Source organism: Hipposideros armiger, unplaced genomic scaffold, assembly GCF_001890085.2.
Source record: "Hipposideros armiger isolate ML-2016 unplaced genomic scaffold, ASM189008v1 scaffold_1566, whole genome shotgun sequence".
Taxonomy (NCBI): Eukaryota; Metazoa; Chordata; class Mammalia; order Chiroptera; family Hipposideridae; genus Hipposideros; species Hipposideros armiger.
The window spans coordinates 131,255-149,833 of NW_017732916.1; the positions used below are offsets into that span (position 1 = coordinate 131,255).

General features: G+C 36.7%; 1 protein-coding gene across 1 annotated transcript in view; it reads left to right on the forward strand.

Moving 5' to 3' along the window:
* LOC109377801 (calcium-dependent secretion activator 2-like) overlaps nucleotides 1-7,062 on the forward strand; it is an 89,376-nt gene extending 82,314 nt beyond the window's left edge. Inside the window, exon 5 of the mRNA XM_019634266.1 lies at nucleotides 7,008-7,062. Within this exon, the coding sequence (XP_019489811.1) occupies nucleotides 7,008-7,047 (40 nt within the window). The 3' untranslated portion in view covers nucleotides 7,048-7,062. The remainder of the gene's footprint in view (nucleotides 1-7,007) is intronic.
* The last annotated feature ends 11,517 nt before the right edge of the window (nucleotides 7,063-18,579 follow it).

An 18,579-nucleotide genomic window follows, 5' to 3' on the forward strand; every position in this document is an offset into this window, starting at 1 on the left:
TCTATCAGTAATTCATTGTATAATGGAATATTAACAGATGAATAACTGAAAAAAGAGACAAGTTAAAAAAAGATTAATTTACCTATAAAATATAGCAAACTCCTTATAGATAGAGTTGTCAAGTGGATTAAACAGTACATTAGAGGGTTATGGATTTCCATCTTCAGAGCACTTTTGAAAACTAGACTTTGAAATCCTTTGGGACTTTAGTCATAAAAAACAATTTTAACATGTATTCTCTGTTTTGTTCATTTATCACATAAGTGGCCCCTGCATTGCCCCTAAATAAATATATTTTATCAATGTTATATGTATTTTTATGTGTTCCCAACTAGGCGGTGAGTTTCTTAGACCTATTTGTACCCCCCATTCCTCCCACAGCGTGCAATCAAGGATAGATAATAATGATGATGAAATGATAATCAAATGCTCCGTAGAGTTTTAAAGGAAAAGTAATAAGAATGACAGTAAGCTGCATCCATAAATTGAAATTTAGAGCGTTCTAAACACAATTTATAGGGAATAGAGTAGAATTTTAATGTGAAAAGTACCTAAAATAAATAAATGGTATTTGGTCCTCAACTGTTGCCTTTTAAAAAACGACCTTTTTTAAAGCAGAAAGAAAAATATATCTGATATAAAGCTCATGTTCCTGATAACTGATCAGTCCATGACTACATTATGCCTTTAAAAATAGGATTGACTACATGCAAATGAAAATTGATACTTAATTTGGATAAAATAAACATAACGATGATTTCTTTCTTTTAAAACCAAATTGGACATTACAACAAGACATATTTGGTATAAAAATACAAATGGGGTTCACTTATTCTTTTAGAGTATGTCTTATAAACTAATTATGTAAACGAACTCATATAAATGTATAAAATGAACTAGCAGCTAGATTTTGCATGATTACATAATTCATATGCAGTCTCTGAATTTGTTTGCTTTTTGGGGTGTTGAAGAGTGTTCTTGAACAAATGGACTGTCCTTTAGCATAGCCTAGTGGCTGAGTAACAGCATTAAGTTAAATCTCAGAAACACTATCCCCTTTATTATTAAATAACATTTCCCTGGTTCAGATGATATTTTCTGAACCCAAAGAAAGGCAAAATAAAATGGAACTAGTAAAACATAATGACTATTATGACAATAAATCTATTATTGAAAAGGGGAAAGAAGAAAATTAAATTAGTTGTTACAAATATGTGGTGGCACTATGATGCCCAGACTCTATCAGAAATCTGTGGGCAACTGCTTACTTTATAGTTCAAAATGAAAACTTCATGAGTATATAACTATAGAAGAGTTTTGTCACAGTTAAGAATTGGGGAGATGAAACTGTAGCCACATCATTTGTCACATAAATCTTATTTTTCTCTTTGTGTAGTCATGCTTGGCTATTTAAGCATTTGTTGAATGAATATATGTATTGAAATATTTTGTAATTGTCACATATAAAGTCTCCATTTAGTTTACATCGTAAAGATGTCAAAGGCGCTGGGACCACCTCTTGCTGCAGGGGAGAGACAACAATTCAGCTTCCAGCCGGAGGCACAGGATAAGCACTGACCTTCCTGCGTTGTTGTCCCCTGCGTCCCCACAGAGAGGGCCAGCTGAGCATGGAGGGCTGAGCTGCCATGCCTATGGAAGTTTTTAGCCGTATACTTAACATTCATACATGGCATTTGCTTATATAGTGAAATGAATGCACGCTAATAAAGTTACATTATTGTGTTTCTGATTGAAGGTTTATGATCTTCAACTAGAGGACAGTCTGGTGACCAAAGAGAGGGAAGACTTATTTTGTCAAGGTAGTATTTGCTTGGAGGGTCCAGGCCTTCCAGAAAGTATGAGTCTGTTTATTCCGATAAAAAATTGGTTTCTCCTTTTAAATCAATTAGGGTGACTTTCCTACAAGTCCTTGTCTATAAAGTAACCATGTTTTGCCATCTGACCTTCACCTAACACTATATATAGGCCTGTTTGCATTCCCAGTTTGAATTTACCTCATTTTGTCTTACCTTGATTTCATAGACATCCCACTCTTACTGCCTTGCCAAAACTTCGAACAACATGTTTGCTAGGTTCTTAATACATAATTGATTCTTTTTCCAAGTACAATTTTCAGAAAAGAGGTCTGTCTGTGGTACTGTGTAAACATTGATGTAATCATTGTAGAATGCTGAAAAGAAGTCATAAAGCCAACTTTCTTTTTCCAAATTCCTTAATATTTAGCTCATTTTCTCTAGGGTAATTTAAATCATTAGCAAGTTTTTTCATTTTAATTTACTAGTTAATTATGTAATAATGATAGAAATATTTTCAAATATAGCTTTAATGATCAGTAAACTAGATGTCTTAACTTCTACTCCTTTGAAAAACTACTCTAATTTCTCCTGTAATAAATTAGTCTTTCACTTTAAGCTTAAATGTGGCTTTCCAATCAACACTCTTTTACTCTCAAGATTTTTCCCCAGGGGAATAACATCTTAACATTGTTTTCTTAACTCTTCATGCATCCAATCAATAATTGCTTTCTTTTGCTTTTAAACACTCCTCAGTGTCACATCTGAGCATCTTAAAGTTACAAAAGCACTTTAGGCCAAATAATTAAAGTTGGAATATGAGGCCCTTTTTTCTTTATTTGTCAACCGTGGACCATATTAATAGGTAGTTGTAATTAACTTGAGGCACTTTAAAACAAATTATAGTGAAAACTATTTAGGAATACTATAAAATTGTATAAATAGTTCATGTACAGAATTATAGAACAGGTTCGTTTTCTTAATTGATGCCTTGCTATAAAATGTAGTATATACTGACACAGGGATACTTTTTATTCCTTTACACATAGAAGTTTGAAAATATTAAGACGAAGTTAATAAAGCAAAAATTTTGGGCTTGTCTTAAGTGCCTGAGCATTGTGGGAGGTCAAGAAAAATTTGGACATTAAGATATTTATATTTAGCTCATTCCTCTGACATATGCAGCTGCATAATGGCACAGATGGAGTCAATGCAGTAATATTGGGTTGTCAGAAAAGTCATGACGAGGGTCGGCCGAGTGGCTCAGTTGGTTAAGAGCTCGCTCACGAGTTTGAGCTCTGAGCAACAGCGGTTCGATGCCCGGCCCGAGCTGAGCAGCCGCTGAGCTGCCAACAGGTGGCAGGATGGCTCAGCTAAAAAAAAATTTAAAAATAAAAAAAAAAGTCATGACGCATTTTTGCGACAAAAAACAGAAAAAATATGTCCTGACTTTTCCGACAACCCAATAGTTATGTAGAATAAGCACTAGTTTAAGAGCCAAGACATTTGTGTTTTGGTCCCAGTTCTGTCACTCACTTGGGTAAGCCGCTGCCTCTTCTTGGCCCCGGTTTCCTCAGTTGCTGAAGGAGACACTGGGCTAGAAAATGTAAATGGTTCCTTAGTTCCCCAGAGATTGATGGGTCAACAAATCATTTTCTCCCTCACCTCTCCAGGGGCCTGTCCCACTCATTCCACAGCATGGCTCCCATATAGAGGGTATACAGAGTTTGGGGAGAAGTGGTAGAAGTGGGTGCAACCTGGAGAGAGATGACAGATTTGGCTATTTATTTGAATCTTCTCAAAGGCAAAAGGAAATATGAAGACTGACTGAAACAATAGGCTTCTTTATGTAAGATGAATTTGAAAAATACGTATTTTAGAATTGTTTATATTCTGATAGTATTAAACAGATGCATATAAAAACTCAGAAGGCAAATACGCTGAACATGCTAAGTAGCATAATGCAACTATGGGTAAAATTGTCTTTTCTCTCTATTTTCCAGATTTTCTGTGATGTAGTTATACTACTTTTATGACAAAAGGATGCAGTTATCCAACTAATATATAAAACAGCATATAGATTTTTTAAATTGAAAACAGTCACATTTGTTTTCCCAAAAATATGATTATTGGGGAAATTTATTTGAAAAGATTCCATAAGGTGAGCCTTGAAGAAGGGCTCCTGTCCCTCCAGCATTTCAAGGAGCAGCATGGTTTAGGAATGTGAGCTCTGGAGCCAGACTGCCTGTCTCCAATCCTGGCTTCACGACTCAGTAGCTATAAGCTCTTGGAAATGTTAGGAAACCTCATCTGCAACCTGAAAATGTTAGTAGAACCTATGTCATAGGATTGCTTGGAGGAGCAGTTTTTTAATATGTGTAATGTGCTTATAGGAGTGGCTGGTAGCTCACAGTAACACTCAACATGTTTTAGCTTTGATAAAACCCTAAAAAAGGTTTATCTTTGAGTTGAGATACTAGTAAAAGAAGGAAAAGTAAACACAAGTATTTAAAATATGAGACAGAGCAAAAAGCACTTAAAAAAAAAAAGGTACAGTTTCCATCTCACACCCACCTCTGACCCCTTTCTCTCTTGTTCCTTCTCCAGCACCCCTGAGGCTGCTGGGGAGCAGTAGAGAACCTGGGCTTGGAGACCTGGGCCCTGCCCCACTCTGCCTCGGGTCCTCCGGGTCTGTAGTACTGCCTCCTTAGTGTCTCCCTCTGTAAAGCAACAGAGTGAGCTCACTAAGTGATCTTTAGGTTTCTTCCAGCTCTGAAATCTATTCCTTTAAATTTTTTATTTTACACCTAAAACAGATCTCGCTTAAGGAAAGCTAGATAGAAATGTTCATCTTCCTGAACAGGGTGAGAAAAGTTAAGCGATTTTCAAGCCACATTATTCTTTTCAAGTATATCTCCATAAATAGGAAGCAAGATACAGACTAGTTAAGAACGCAGGCTTTGGAGTTAGAGCTGGGTTCAGACTCTAGCCCTGTCATTTTTTTATGCAAACTTGGTCAAGTTATGTAACTTCTCATAGCCTCGCTTTTCTCAGTCATCAAATTGGATTGTCCTGATGTGAAATGAGATATACTCAAAGAGTGTGTAGCTGAGTGCCGGTTACATTGCAAGTGCTCACATAACTAAGAACAATCATTATTAGACGTTATTTTTAAAAGCTCATAGTCCCATGAACTATGAAAACCTGATTTTAACCACATCATTTGATTTGATTCAGAAGAAAATGTTCAAAGACAGATGGGAAAACAGCAGTGTACAAAGCCTCACTAATTTCTTGAGAGTATAAGAGCTATAGCTCCCAGTAGGGCCCTCGGCTTAATTGTTAGGCTTTAATTTATGGTTTCATTTGAGAGCTTATTATGGATGTGTAGGTAGCGGCGGTGGTGGTGGTGGTAGTTTGTTTTTCTTTGTGTGCCTGTGTGTGTTTTGCTGCTAACTTTATTTTCTCTTCTCTATGTCCAAAGGGAGAAAAATGAAAATATTACATAAGAGCTCCCAACCGTGTCAGAGGAGCTGACATGAATGATTTATCTAAGAGATAAGCTCAGGGTCTCGAAAGGAACACCTGGAGCTCATTTCACAGCAAGTGAGAAGAATAAGATAGAACTTCTCCCTTTATTTTAGCCCGGTGCAGTCTAACTTATATTAAAAATGGTAAATGCTTTCAAAGCATGATTTTTAAATAACCAGTGGTGTCTTTTGTATGTTTAGTGTAATTGCTAGGTTTAGTTTTTTTGCCTAAATATTAAACAAGTATTACTTGATCCTACGTAGCTCTACACAGTCTCTCAGGTTTCTAGTTGCAGGATTAAAATCTGTCCATTTTTAATAACTTGTTGATCTCAATAATGTCTACATACAAAATGCGCTAGTTTTAATTTCATCTCAGCTAAGTTTTGTACGTGCTTCGTTTAAGGAGGAATTGGTAAGCTTAATCAATGCTGACTGACTCAAACACTTTTATTTTGTAGTTACCACAGCACCCAAGACATTCATATAATTGAATCTTTGGCCTAATTATATACGTAATGTTTTATGAGAATAATCTCTGGGAGAGATTGTGTCATTGAGATTGGGATTCTGTGGCTGCTGCGTGAACATTCTCAGCTGGTTCCTGGTGTAGGACGTTGGTTGCTGCTGATGCTGTTAGAGAACGCGCTTACCGCACATCCGCTCCACTCACTCCTGTCAGGGCTCTGATTGGCTGGCATGGCTCCATAGAGGCCCACCACCCTACATAGCTTAGTGCCTTTCACTCCTCACCCACTCCCAGCTTTTCTCTTTCCAGCTGCTTCGTTTTTCAAAGCTTTTATCAGTACCTGGTATTCTATTTATTGGCTACTGTTTATTGACTCTCACCAACTAGAATTTTGTCTCCGTTTAGGTGATTTGCTGTTGACTAGCTCTCCAACCAAATGTAATTTCCAGAGGATAGGAACCTTGTCTTACCTACCACTTGGTAGAAGCTAAATAGATGTTTGTTGAATGAATGAGTGAATGAATGTTTTCTTCTTTGAAGAAAGAACAGAATGCAGAACTTACTTTCACAGCCCTTTCGTATTCAGAATAAGAGTTGGGTTCATTATTTAGATATAAATTTCAAATTATGGCATTAGCTAAGTGGTGGCACAGGGATGTAAGTTTGTTGGAGTATGCTTCAAAATATTGCCCCAGAGGAGCGACAGTAAGTTTCATTAGTCCAAAAATTTCTATATGACTAGAAATCTAAAGGCTCAACTCTGGAAAAATGTATTCTTGCCCAAAAACTTCAAAGTCGTTATTCTCAACAGTGAGGCTTGCTTTTTTTAATTGCTCTTTGCCTAACTATGAAGGAGAAAGTAAATTTCTAATATTTTCTATTATCTGTCAACATTTGTATTTAGACCATGCCTGTGATATGTGGTTGAACTGTAGGAAGAAGTTGTAGCAATGTTTTTTGCGGGTGGGAGCACACCCCAGGGTTCATTTACAAGCGTGACGTATTATATAACCAATACTTATTACAGGCGAAAATGAAAGCGAGATCAGAGTTTTGTTCATACGATTTTTGTGGAATCAAAAAGTCATTTACTTTCTTTCTCCTACAGTGATTCCTGATTTGAAATAATCATATTTATTTTAGCATTTATTTTGTCAATTCTATGTAATGAACGATTTTACTCCATTGAGATAGGCACAAAAAAATTCATGAAAAGATTCTCCTCAACAACTAACAAAGAAGAAGGAGGCAAAATTTAAAAGGAACCAGCACCTTGATCATCGGAGAGACAAGATATGTCATGGTCCTGTAAATGGACGAGAAGTGAGCAAAGGAATGGGCTGACTTACTGCTGTCAGATTTGTAAAGGTTTCACAGGTCCAGAGCACGGCTTTGGTTCAGAGTGAGGAAGAAATTTAGGAGCCTGAAGGTTCCATAAATTACTAAGCAAGGTGAAGCATGGCAGTAGCGAAGGGCGGTAGCAGCAGCAGAACTTACAGTGCAGTAGAGCTGGCTTCGTTCGGAAGCCCCTGACAAAGGAGGAGTAACAATGGCATAGGGGCATGTGACGGGTCCAAAGGGAAGAACATGAGTGTCAGTGGAAAGGAGTGATGGGTAGGCTAGTGTCTGAAAGTACAGACACCATTCAAAGAAATCTCTTCAGAAGTGGTCCCAACTTGTCAATAGTGGATTTAATGCTGGCATTCGCTTCAGATATGAAAACACACTGTTTCCTAACCCTCTCTTTTATGATCATAGCTCGAGTTTAGCAGAATGGAGCATTGGTAAAAGAGTATAACATCCTAGCCACAGTTCCATATCTAGACTGTATCTGAAATGTCTGGAAACCATTGTAAGTTAGTGGTAATGGGCAGATGCAAATGACTTTTAGCTGGATGGGTGTGCTTTCTGATTATCAAAAGAATTATCACCATAATTTTAACATTAATTAATACCGGTGTTGATAACATGAACAGAGAGAGCAAAGGGTTTTCAAGCATTAAAATTTCAAATTATTTATTCTGGAATCATTTCTATCCTTAAGGGTAGCATATTAATATTTAGTTTAGAAAGGCAAAACACATCAGATTTTCATGATTTTAAAGAAAGAAACAGTTTGTTGCCTTTATGAAAAATACAAATATATATTTTAGCGTGCCTTTGCTTATTTCACTCAGCAGTACCTCTCAATTTTTTTAAAAAAAATTAACAAGAAGGATATAACAATATACCAAAGAAAATTTGAATATCAGCTGTTTTCCCCTTTGTGAAATTCGGTAGTCTTTTCCTGTCTGCCAGTTGGATTGATCTTTAGGTTTGTGTTTAATTAACATCTTCCTCTTCACCCATAGTAGTTATTCCCTGTTTCTCTGTAGTGTTTCTCACAGATAGATCTCCTTCCATTCCTTCTGAGAAACCAAACCAAAACAAAAAAAGCTGTTTCAATAACTTTTGCACTGATTTTCCTGTATCCACCTTTCCAAACCATTCAGCAATTTAGGAATACTATTTATATTATATCTCTACTAAAAAACTTCTAGTGCTTTCCTGTTGTGTATGGGATTACATTCACATTCATTAGCCTGGTGTTCAAATTCTTCAGAAAACTGGCCCCATCTAGTCTTTCCAATTTTTCTCCTCTTTCTACCCACCAGAAACCCCCAACTTCAGCCAAATCAATCAATTCCATAGACCCTGAATGTGCTTATCCCAGCTCAGCCCTCTTTCTCCCACTCTTCCTTAACCAAACCCTGCCGCCAGTCTAGAATTAGATTACACATTTTGTCACACGAGCACAGCGGTGCCAAGAAGGGGAGTTAATTTTCTCTGTAATCTAATCTTCCTCATGAGCGCACTCTCAGGAACTGCCAGGTCACTTTGTCCCCACCCCTCTGGTTCGGAGGGAACTGCCCAGTCCTTTTTATCCCACAAGAATCAAAAGAGGCCCCAGCTTTCATCTGAATCATCAGGACCCTGTTACAACAGCGCCTCCATGACAGAATCTGAAGTAGGGCAGAAGCCTTGCTCCCCGGGCACCCTCCTGAACTCCAGGCTGCGCCTCTAGCAGCCTGTCTTCCTGCCTCCATCTTTCTTTTCACTGTAGTCTACAGGCACGGGAAACATGGGCTTTCGCGCTTCTTTCTGTCTGCCTAGGACCTTCCTTATGTAAAACGTTTTTATTAAAACCTGCCCTTTGCTACATTGAAGGAGGCAATATGTTTATTTAGAAAATGTATTCGTTGTACATGTTACAGTAGATTGACTGTATAAATGGGCCCAATAAATGGGCTTCCTAGATCCATACCCTTTGCCCTTTATCTGTGCTGTCCTTCAGAACTTTGGGCTTCACCCTGTAACTTAGTCTGTCCCCAGGGACAGTAGCAACCGTGGTGGTATCAGCAGAGGCTTGCAGAAGCACTCATGCTTTTCCACTTTCTCTCTTGCTCTGCCTTTGTCCTAAGGACACGTAAGGGCTCGACCGCTAGAGGAGCAGGACTGCATCAGTCCAGTTGTCCTGGCCAAGGTCACAGACACGAGTGACCCGGACAAAATAAACAAAGCCAACCAGCCCACTGGTAACCGACCCAGACCTATGAGTGGGTCATGCAGAGCCCCAATCAGGTCAGCAGAACTGCTTCGTCACCTGTAGGTTGATGAAAAATAATAAATGATATTTGTTTTAAGGCACTAAGTTTTAGGATGATGTTAACAGCAAAGGATACTGTGTACTGTTGTCTCCCCACCCCCCCTTCTATTATATTAATACATCAGATGCACAGAATTAATCATGCTCTGTGCCACACATGTATAAATGATCACACATTTGTATATGTGGAATCTTTAGAATATGCCTTCCTCTCTCTCTCTCTCTCTCTCTCTCTCTCTCTCTCTCTCTCTCTCTCTCTCTCTCTCTCTATATATATATATATATATATATATACACGTACACTATAATTCTGTTTTGTTAAAATGGGCATGATTTTCAGATTCTTGTTACTTCAGACAGTGCTACCGTGAGTATCTTGGGTATGTCTAGGTACATATGTGCATATTCTCTGGAGTGTGTACCTAAGAGTGATTGCTGAATTGATGAGAATGAAAGTGTATCTTTTCAAGATAATACTAAGCTTTTGCAAGTTTTTTTCTTTTTAATATTTCTTATTTATTTATTTATTTATTTATTTTTAATTGGGGAACAGCCATGGTCATTGGTTACATGTTGCTTTCATGCTACAATAGCATAATTGACTCTTTTAGGGAGGGTGCAGCTCACAGTGGCCCACCTGGGGATCGAACTGGCAACCTAGGTGTTATCAGCACCACGCTCTAACCAACTGAGCTAACTGGTCACCCCCAGCTTTTGCAAGTTTTACCAGTAGTTTTACCAAATACATTTCCTTCAGCTGTATGTGAGATCTTCTTGTCCTCTATTATGTCTTTTGTCACATACTACCTCCTTTGGATACTTAGATTTTCTTATGTGTGTGTCTTACATTTACAGCTAAAGCCTTCTGAAGATGGGACTCTTGACTCTTACTTCATTACTTTGCCCATAAACTTCAGAACACGATGGATACAGTTTAGATATTGATTGATAATTGACGGATTTACTTTACATATAAGAGTTGGTATGAAAATTCGTTGCTATCCCTCATCTTTCCACCTCAGCTAACTCAGGTGTCCTGTGCTCCCCAATTCCCTGAACACGCTCTGCTGTAGAATTATAACCACCCACACTCTTGTTTGTCTCTCCAGCTAAGATTAACTCTTTGTAGACTGGAGCTGATTATTCAGCATTGCTCAACCAGGCACTGAATACAAACCCTGCTTCATTAAATTAGTCATTTGATGCTAACTTATTGATCACCATGTGCCAGACTCTTTAAATGAAAAAATGAATGAATGGGTGACATTTGCTATAAAAATAGTGATGCTTAAAAAGAGACATTAATCAGCACTAGAAATACACTAGTTACAGTGGAGCTAATTACTTCCACCACTGAAATAGAACAGCTGTTAACCTAATAGCATAGGCTAGAAAATGTAGAAAACTGTAAAATGGAAAACAATCTAAGCTGGCAAAATAGAATCATACATACAAAATGTAATGCACTATCAAATACTCAATTGCTTCTTCCATGACTTTGATATCCTAGTTGAAAAGATATCATAAATAAGTGGTTCACATGGTTAAGAGCTCACTCAAGAGTTTGAGCTCTGAGCAACAGCGGTTCGATTCCAGGCCCAAGCTGAGCAGCCACTGAGCTGCCAACAGGTGGCAGGATGGCTCAGCTTAAAAAAACAAAAGAAAACAAACAAACAAACAAAACAAAAATAAGTGGTTCACAGAATCTATTGTAACTGATGGCTTGAAACTGTTTCCAAAAGCCAGAATTGAAAAACAATTTTAAAAATAGACAATTTTGTTTCTTTTACTTTTTTACTCTTTTTCAAAGATGTTACATGCACAAAAGTGTTGCCCAAGTCAGTTGAGTATAATTTTCATTGGTCACTCTGGTCAATGAATGCACAAGGATATAATGATTATTTGAGAACAGTATATGTCAAGTGGAAAATATTGTCCCTATAAGTAGTGATTGTGAGAACTATATATATTTATGAGTATTCATTAAACTAAACAAATATGGCATGTATTTAAGAAGGATGTGAGGGCTCAACTCCTCTTATAAAATGTGAAAAACTATAGGAGGAAAGCTTATCAAACCCAGGTGATCAGATAGGTTTCTAGACTAAGGTAGACTATGATGACCAAAGTAGAAGAGATTACTGGGTGAAGGAAGTCAAAAGGCACAAAAGGTACAAACTTTCAGTTATACAATAAGCCATGGGGATGTCACGTACAGCATGATGACTTTCGTGAATAATATTGTATTACATATTTTAAAGAGTAGGTCTTCAAAGTCCTCATCACAAGACAAAGTAATACGGTAACTACGGTGATGGATGTTAACTGGACTTATCGCAGTGATCATTTTGCAATATATACCAATAGCAAATCATCCTGTATACCTGAAACTAATGTAATGCTGTATGTCAATTATACCTCAACATTTTTAAATGACTAAGGGTTGGACCTGAGATGAGTAAAACATCTCCAATGAAACAGGAAAGTAATGTTACAGTTGCAAATACTGCAGAGAACATGGATAAAGTTATCAAGCCCTGCAATACCTCTTTTTTGCTTTGGACACAAATATACCTTTTTTATTCAAAGGAAAACGAGTTCCCATATGCTTAGTCTATGCCTTGACCTTAAGCAAGGCACAGTTATAGAAATGTGTGACAGGGCCGGCGGAGTGGCGCGATGGTTAAGAACTCGCTTGGGATGCCAGAGGGCCCCGGTTCGGATCCCACATATGAGGGCCAGTGACACTGCCCTCCACAGCTAAGATGCTGAACAACAGCTCAACCTGGAGCTGGGCTGCCTTGAGTTGCCGGCGACGGCGTAGGCTGCAGTGGGTTGCCATGGGCTACCGTGTGTAGCCAGCAGCCAGCGTGAGCAGCCAGCAGCCGCAGTGAGCGGCCGTCCAGAAGCCGGCGCCTGATCTGCCTCACCAGGGAAGAGCGCAATGACGGTGCCAACTTGGGCCAGTGAAGCAACATCCTCCACAACGAGATTGAAGAACAAAAATGACAGCAACTTGTCTGTTCCCCTTCCCTCAGTTCCCCAGCACTGTTCCCATCCCCCCAATTCCCCAATAAAAAAAATCTTTAAAAAAAAAAAAAGAAATGTGTGACAGGGTCTGTTAACTTTTCCAAAATTTGGACTTAGGTAGACAATTAGGCCGTTTGCTCTACAGTTTAACCATTAGACTATTCTCTGAGAAAATGGAAGTGTCAAGTGTGTTTATAGTGAAAGATATGAACAACTGATGAAACATTTTATTGAATAATTAAAACTACTAAAGGACAATGTAATACCTAGCAGAGCTGTTTTTTTTGGAGTGGTTGGAGTGTGTCAGCCAGTATGTCTAATTGTAGTCCTGTCCCTATGTAATTGTGGGGTAAACCTCGATTTGCTTAACCTCCCTGGGTCCCAGTTCTTTATCTGCAAAGTGGAATAATGATAATGACCTTTTCCAAAAGGATGCGGTGAGGGTTAAATGAGTTAATATCACTAAAGTGCCTAGAACGTAATTAACCATACATTTTTGCTATAATCAGTAAACAACAGGTAATTCAAACTGATTTACAAACAGCGTGTTTTAAATTTATGATATAGTATTTTATATATATTACATATTCCAGGTAATGTTGGGATATTTTCCTGTTACAGTGGTAATATATATTGTAAAGAGCTGGCATTATAAGAAAATCATGAAATAACATAAAGGTCACCTCATGCTACCTTTTAAAATATTAGGTATTTAAAAGTTAAAAATAAAAGTTCTTCCTTTATTCTTTGACCCCATGAGCAGTATTAACAACTTTGTGCATGTCTTTGTTATATTAATATGTTCAATTTCCAGTAGTTTTAGAAGTCTCATATTTTGAGCACTAATATTTTCTGCTAGAATCAACCACTCTATATTTAATGTTCTGACCATTAAAGTCATATCATGAATAAATGGGTTAAAAGTTATTTCTTTTTTAAAATTATCTCTTCAACTTGGATTTCTACAAAATCAATTGGTTGTAATGTTATAAAAATGAAAAATTGAACTTTTGAAACAGAGCACAAATTGCATTAATGATTGATAGGTAATATGCATGAAATGAAAAGTTACTAGGCAAGGAGGAGAAAGTGTTTATCCTACTACCCAATATCCCGTGAATGGATTATAGCTACAATCTTTAATGTTTTTCATGGTAATTGTCAAGAAGAGGCATGAAGAATCATGGGACCTTAATAATATGCGTTGCCATTTTAATTGCTGAGAGAAGCAAGGGAATCTTAATTGCCAGGAGACACATTACTAATTAAAGTGTCATTTACATTCATTCCGAAATAATTAGTTTGAATATTTGTAAGAGCTGAGATATAAATTTAGTTCCAAATTCAAGAGCATACCCACAACAGACTTTGTTAGAATGATTTTAATGTGATTAAGAAAGGCTAACAGCCATAAAGTTTTAAATGTTTTTTTTTAATTCAGTACAATTTGATTTTTTTATCAGATTATTGAACTTGAAAGAATGGAGTTTAACGTATTTGAAAACTCAGTATGATTTTTATATGACTATAACACTAAGTTGAATTTCTAAGTTGCTTTCAGATTTGTGGAGTGTTGATTTTTGTTTTAGTATTTATCACAATTTTGGAAAAATATATTTCAATATTGTTGTCAACATACAGTTAGTTACATTATAATTTATGAATTACAAGTTCTGTCAACACTACATGGCAACTTGTAAACATAGTTGTGATTCGTTGGACTTTGAAAATTATAGATTAAATCTCAAAAATTCCTAGTTAAAACAAATTAAAAGGACATGTACTTAAAAGGAGTTTAAACTAGTGTTTGTTCCTCTAGGATTTGGGACACAGAAAATTGAATATTCGTATTTCTCATTTCATGGCATACCATCACCAGCCCCTCCTTTGTTTTACTTTTTAACCTTTTCATTCCCGAGTCCATCTCTTATTCCGCTCCTGACTGCATAGATATCCATTCTGTATTGGGTAATATATCCTTGAATGCTATGTATCCTTATAAAATATATAGTGTTTTGTGTTTTAAATTTTTATATTTTATGCTAAAGATACTCAACTTCTTATTTTTTCATCAAACATTAAGTATTTAAGACCTATGTAAATTGTTATATATTCCTCTAGGTCATTGCTTCTTCATATTATATAACATTCCATAGTATCTACCATATTTTACCTAGGTAGTCCTCTAATGAAGAACACCTGAATTGTCTCTAGTCTATCAGCATGAGAAGCTCTCCCTTGATTTTCCTTGTTCGTGTCCATTTGTAGGCCTACCTACAAATTTCTCAACCACGTGTAACCAAGAATCTGACATACACATACTTAAATTCATTAAGTGTTCTAAGATAGCTTTTCAAATTATCTGTTCCTATTTACAACCCTATTTTACCGTACCCATACCCAAAGGTAGTATACTTACCTTTCTAATTTTTGCTTTTTCTGGTGAGTGGGAAGCAATGTTTTATTTTGTTTAATAAATTCCTATGCATATTCGCTAATCATCTTGTGATTCATATATTCATCTCCTCTGCCAATTTTGCCTTTTTGTTTTCAACCTCTTTTCATTGTTTTACAAATGTTTATTCTCTAGATCAACACTGTCCAATAGATCTGGAGTTATGGAAATGTGTATCTTGACTGTCCAGTAGGTTAAAGTGCTATGATACGAAGTTCAGTTCCTAAACTTCTCTCAGATTTCTGGAGTATTGATATTTTTTCATTATTTTGTTTCAGCATTTGTCATAATATGTGGACCACATGTGACTTTTGAGCACTTGAAATGAGGCTATTGTGACTGAACCAAAATTTTTATTCTATTTAATTCTTATTAATTTAATAGCCATATTTGTCTACTGTGTTGGACAAGGAAGTGCTAAATAATAATCTTTTGTTAGTTTTAGCTATTACAGATACCTTCTTGGCCTGTTATCTGCCAGATAATAACCTTGTTGAACAGAAATAATAGTCAAATCCATCCATTTTCTTCCTATGTATTTGTGCTTTTGGAGTTGTTTTAAAAGTGTCCTCCACCCCTAAATCACACATGATTTCCTTCATTTTCTTCTTTTAGGTTTATAGATGTATCTTTTACTTTTCAGTCTTTAACCCATGTAGAGCTCCCTTTTGGATCTAGTATAAAGAAAGCCTCCAACTTTGTTTTCTCGACAAGCCAGTTTGCCCATGCTATATGGTGGAGGGCAGTCCATCCTTGCACCTCTGCTTTTGATGTATGGAAGCACAGCACTGATTGTAGGAAGCAGAGTTGATCAATTCTCTTATTGTAACACTGTGTTTAGTTGTATTTTTCTCTGTAGGTGATTATGTCATCAAATAATGGTAGTTTTTTGCTTAGTTTACTGTGTTTACTCTTTTTCTTTTTCTTGTCTTATACAATGGGTCAGGGCCTCTAGTGCTGTTATGTAGAAGTGACAGCAGGCAAATTTACCTTTCCCCAGTCTTAGAATTAAATCTATATGTGTCTGAGTTCCTGAGAGAAGCAGAACCAATAGAATACACACGCATGTGTGCGTGTATATTGGGAGATTGATCACAAGGAATTAACTCATGTGATTATGGAGTCTGGCAAATCTAAAATAAACATATCTACAATGCCAATGTCCCAGTTTAAGTCTGAAGCTCCTGTAGAACCAGGAAGAGCCGAAGTCCCAATTCAAAGGCTGTTAGGAGTAGTCTCTTTTACTTATGGGAGGGTCAGGGTCAACTTTTTCTTCTATCAGGCCTTCAACTAATTGGATGAGATTCACCCACATTAGGAAGGGCAGTCTACTTTACTGGGTCTACTGATTTAACTGTTAATTTCACCCAAAAACATCCTACCAGAAACACCTAAAATAGTATTGGACTAAATATCTAGGCACTCTGTGGCCCAGTCAAGTTGACACATAAAATTAATCATCACAATATCTAAAATTTATTTTATTAAGCATAACATTTGCTTTATATTCTTGGTACACAGCTTTACTAAATTATTTATTAAACCAAAAATTGTTGAACTGTATCAAATGCTTTCTCTTACCTATTACAGTGGTATATTTTTCTCCATTAAACCATCAACATAGTGATTTACATTTGGTTGGTTTTCTGATGGTAAACCTTCCTTACATTCATGGAACACAATATTTTATTAAAGTTATTTAAAATTGAATAAATTTAAATATTCTCTTCAGTTTATCTCACTGCTGAATTTGAGTCCATTTTCATTTGCTTTTTAACTAGCTGAGCTTCTCTTTCTGTAATTCATATGTTCATCTCCATTGCCAAATTTGTCATCTCTGTTTATAGGTGAAATTAGCCAACAATTTTTTTTCTTTTAATGTTCTCATCCAGGTTGAAGTTGGGGAATCAAAGTTATATTAATCTCATTAAACCAGTCTATCATTTTTTTCTGTTTTCTCTCTCTCTCTCTCTCTCTCTCTCTTTTCATTTTGCCAAAACAACATATAAGGGGGATTTTCTGTCATTTGGAGTTTGTTAAAAGCTATTTTGAATACCTGTTAGAATGGCCAAAATCTGGAACACTGACAACACCAGATGCTAGCAAGGATATAGAGCAACAGGAACTCTTTAATCACTGTTGAAAATGCAAAGTGGTATAGCCACTTTGGAAGACAGTTTGGCAGTTTCTGATAAAGCCTAACATTCTTGTCATATGATCCAGTAATCATGCTCCTTGGTATTTACCCACAGAAGTTGAAAGCATTGTCCACACAAAAACCTGCACATGGGTGTTTATAGCAACTTTATTCATAATTGCCAAAACTTGGAAGCAACCAAGATGGCCTCAGTAGGTGAATGGATAAGTAAACTGGTACATCTAAAAAATGGAATTATTCTGCGCTAAAAAGAAATGAGCTATCAAGTCATGAAAATACATAGAGGAACTTTATGTGCATGTTACTAAGTGAAAGAAGACAATCTTTTTTTAAAAGGCTGTGTGCTCTATGATTCCAATTAGATGACATTCTGTAAAAGGCAAAATTATGGAGACAGTAAAAAGGCCCATGGTTGCCAGGCACAGAAGGGAGGGATGAAAAGACAGGGCACAGAGGATTTTTGGGACAGTGAAATACTCTGTTTAATAGCACAGTGATGGTTATGTATCACCATACATTCATCCAAATACATATACAATGGACAACACCAAGAGGGAACCACATGTAAACTCTGAATTTTGAGTGATGATGACTTCAGTGTCGTTTCATCAGTTGTAACAAATGTACCACTCTGGTGCAGGATGTTGGTATTGAGGAGGGTTTGCCTGTATGGGGACAGGAATTGTAAAGGAAATCTTCCAAAGTATTAAACGAAAAATGGCATAAATAAACAATGCTAAGTTTTAAATTGTGAGCCGGTCTGAGTAGCATGATGAAATCTCGCGACCTCCCACTCCATCCTGCTCTGGTGTGAATCATTCCTTTGTCCAGCATCTCCACGCTGTATAAGCTACCTGCTCGTGAGTCAGTGGTTATGAGAGACAGAGACAGAGAGAGAGACAGAGAGGAACGTTCACCTAACTTTTATTATAGTATATTGCTATAATACTTCTATTTTATTACTGTCATTGTTAATCCCTTATTGTGCCTATTTGTATAAGTTAAATTTTATCATAGGTATGTTTTTATAGGAAAAAACATAGAACAGTATATATAGGGTTCAGTAGTATCCACTGATAGAAGCATCCACTGGGAGTCTTGGAATATATCCCTTGTGGATAAGGGGACTGTGTATTGTCCTCTTAATTTTACTGTGAACTTAAAACTGTTCTAAAAAAAGTAAAATCTTTATTAAAAACCACAATTTATTTGTAATATTGTCTGGGATGGAAGGAAGCTTGAGTTGGCAGTAAGGGGAGGTCTTTGATAGCCATTTCAAATGTTTTAGTGATTCTTGATCTGTTTAAAATTTCTAGACCTTAGGGTTGTTAGTTGGGAGGGGGTGGGGAGGAAGGAGAAGGGGAAGGGATGAGACAATACAAATTGGTAATTGCAATATGGCCTCAGGGATAGAAAAAGACAGACTGAGGAATATAATCAATAATGTTGTAAATATTTCTTAGGGGGCCAGATGGAC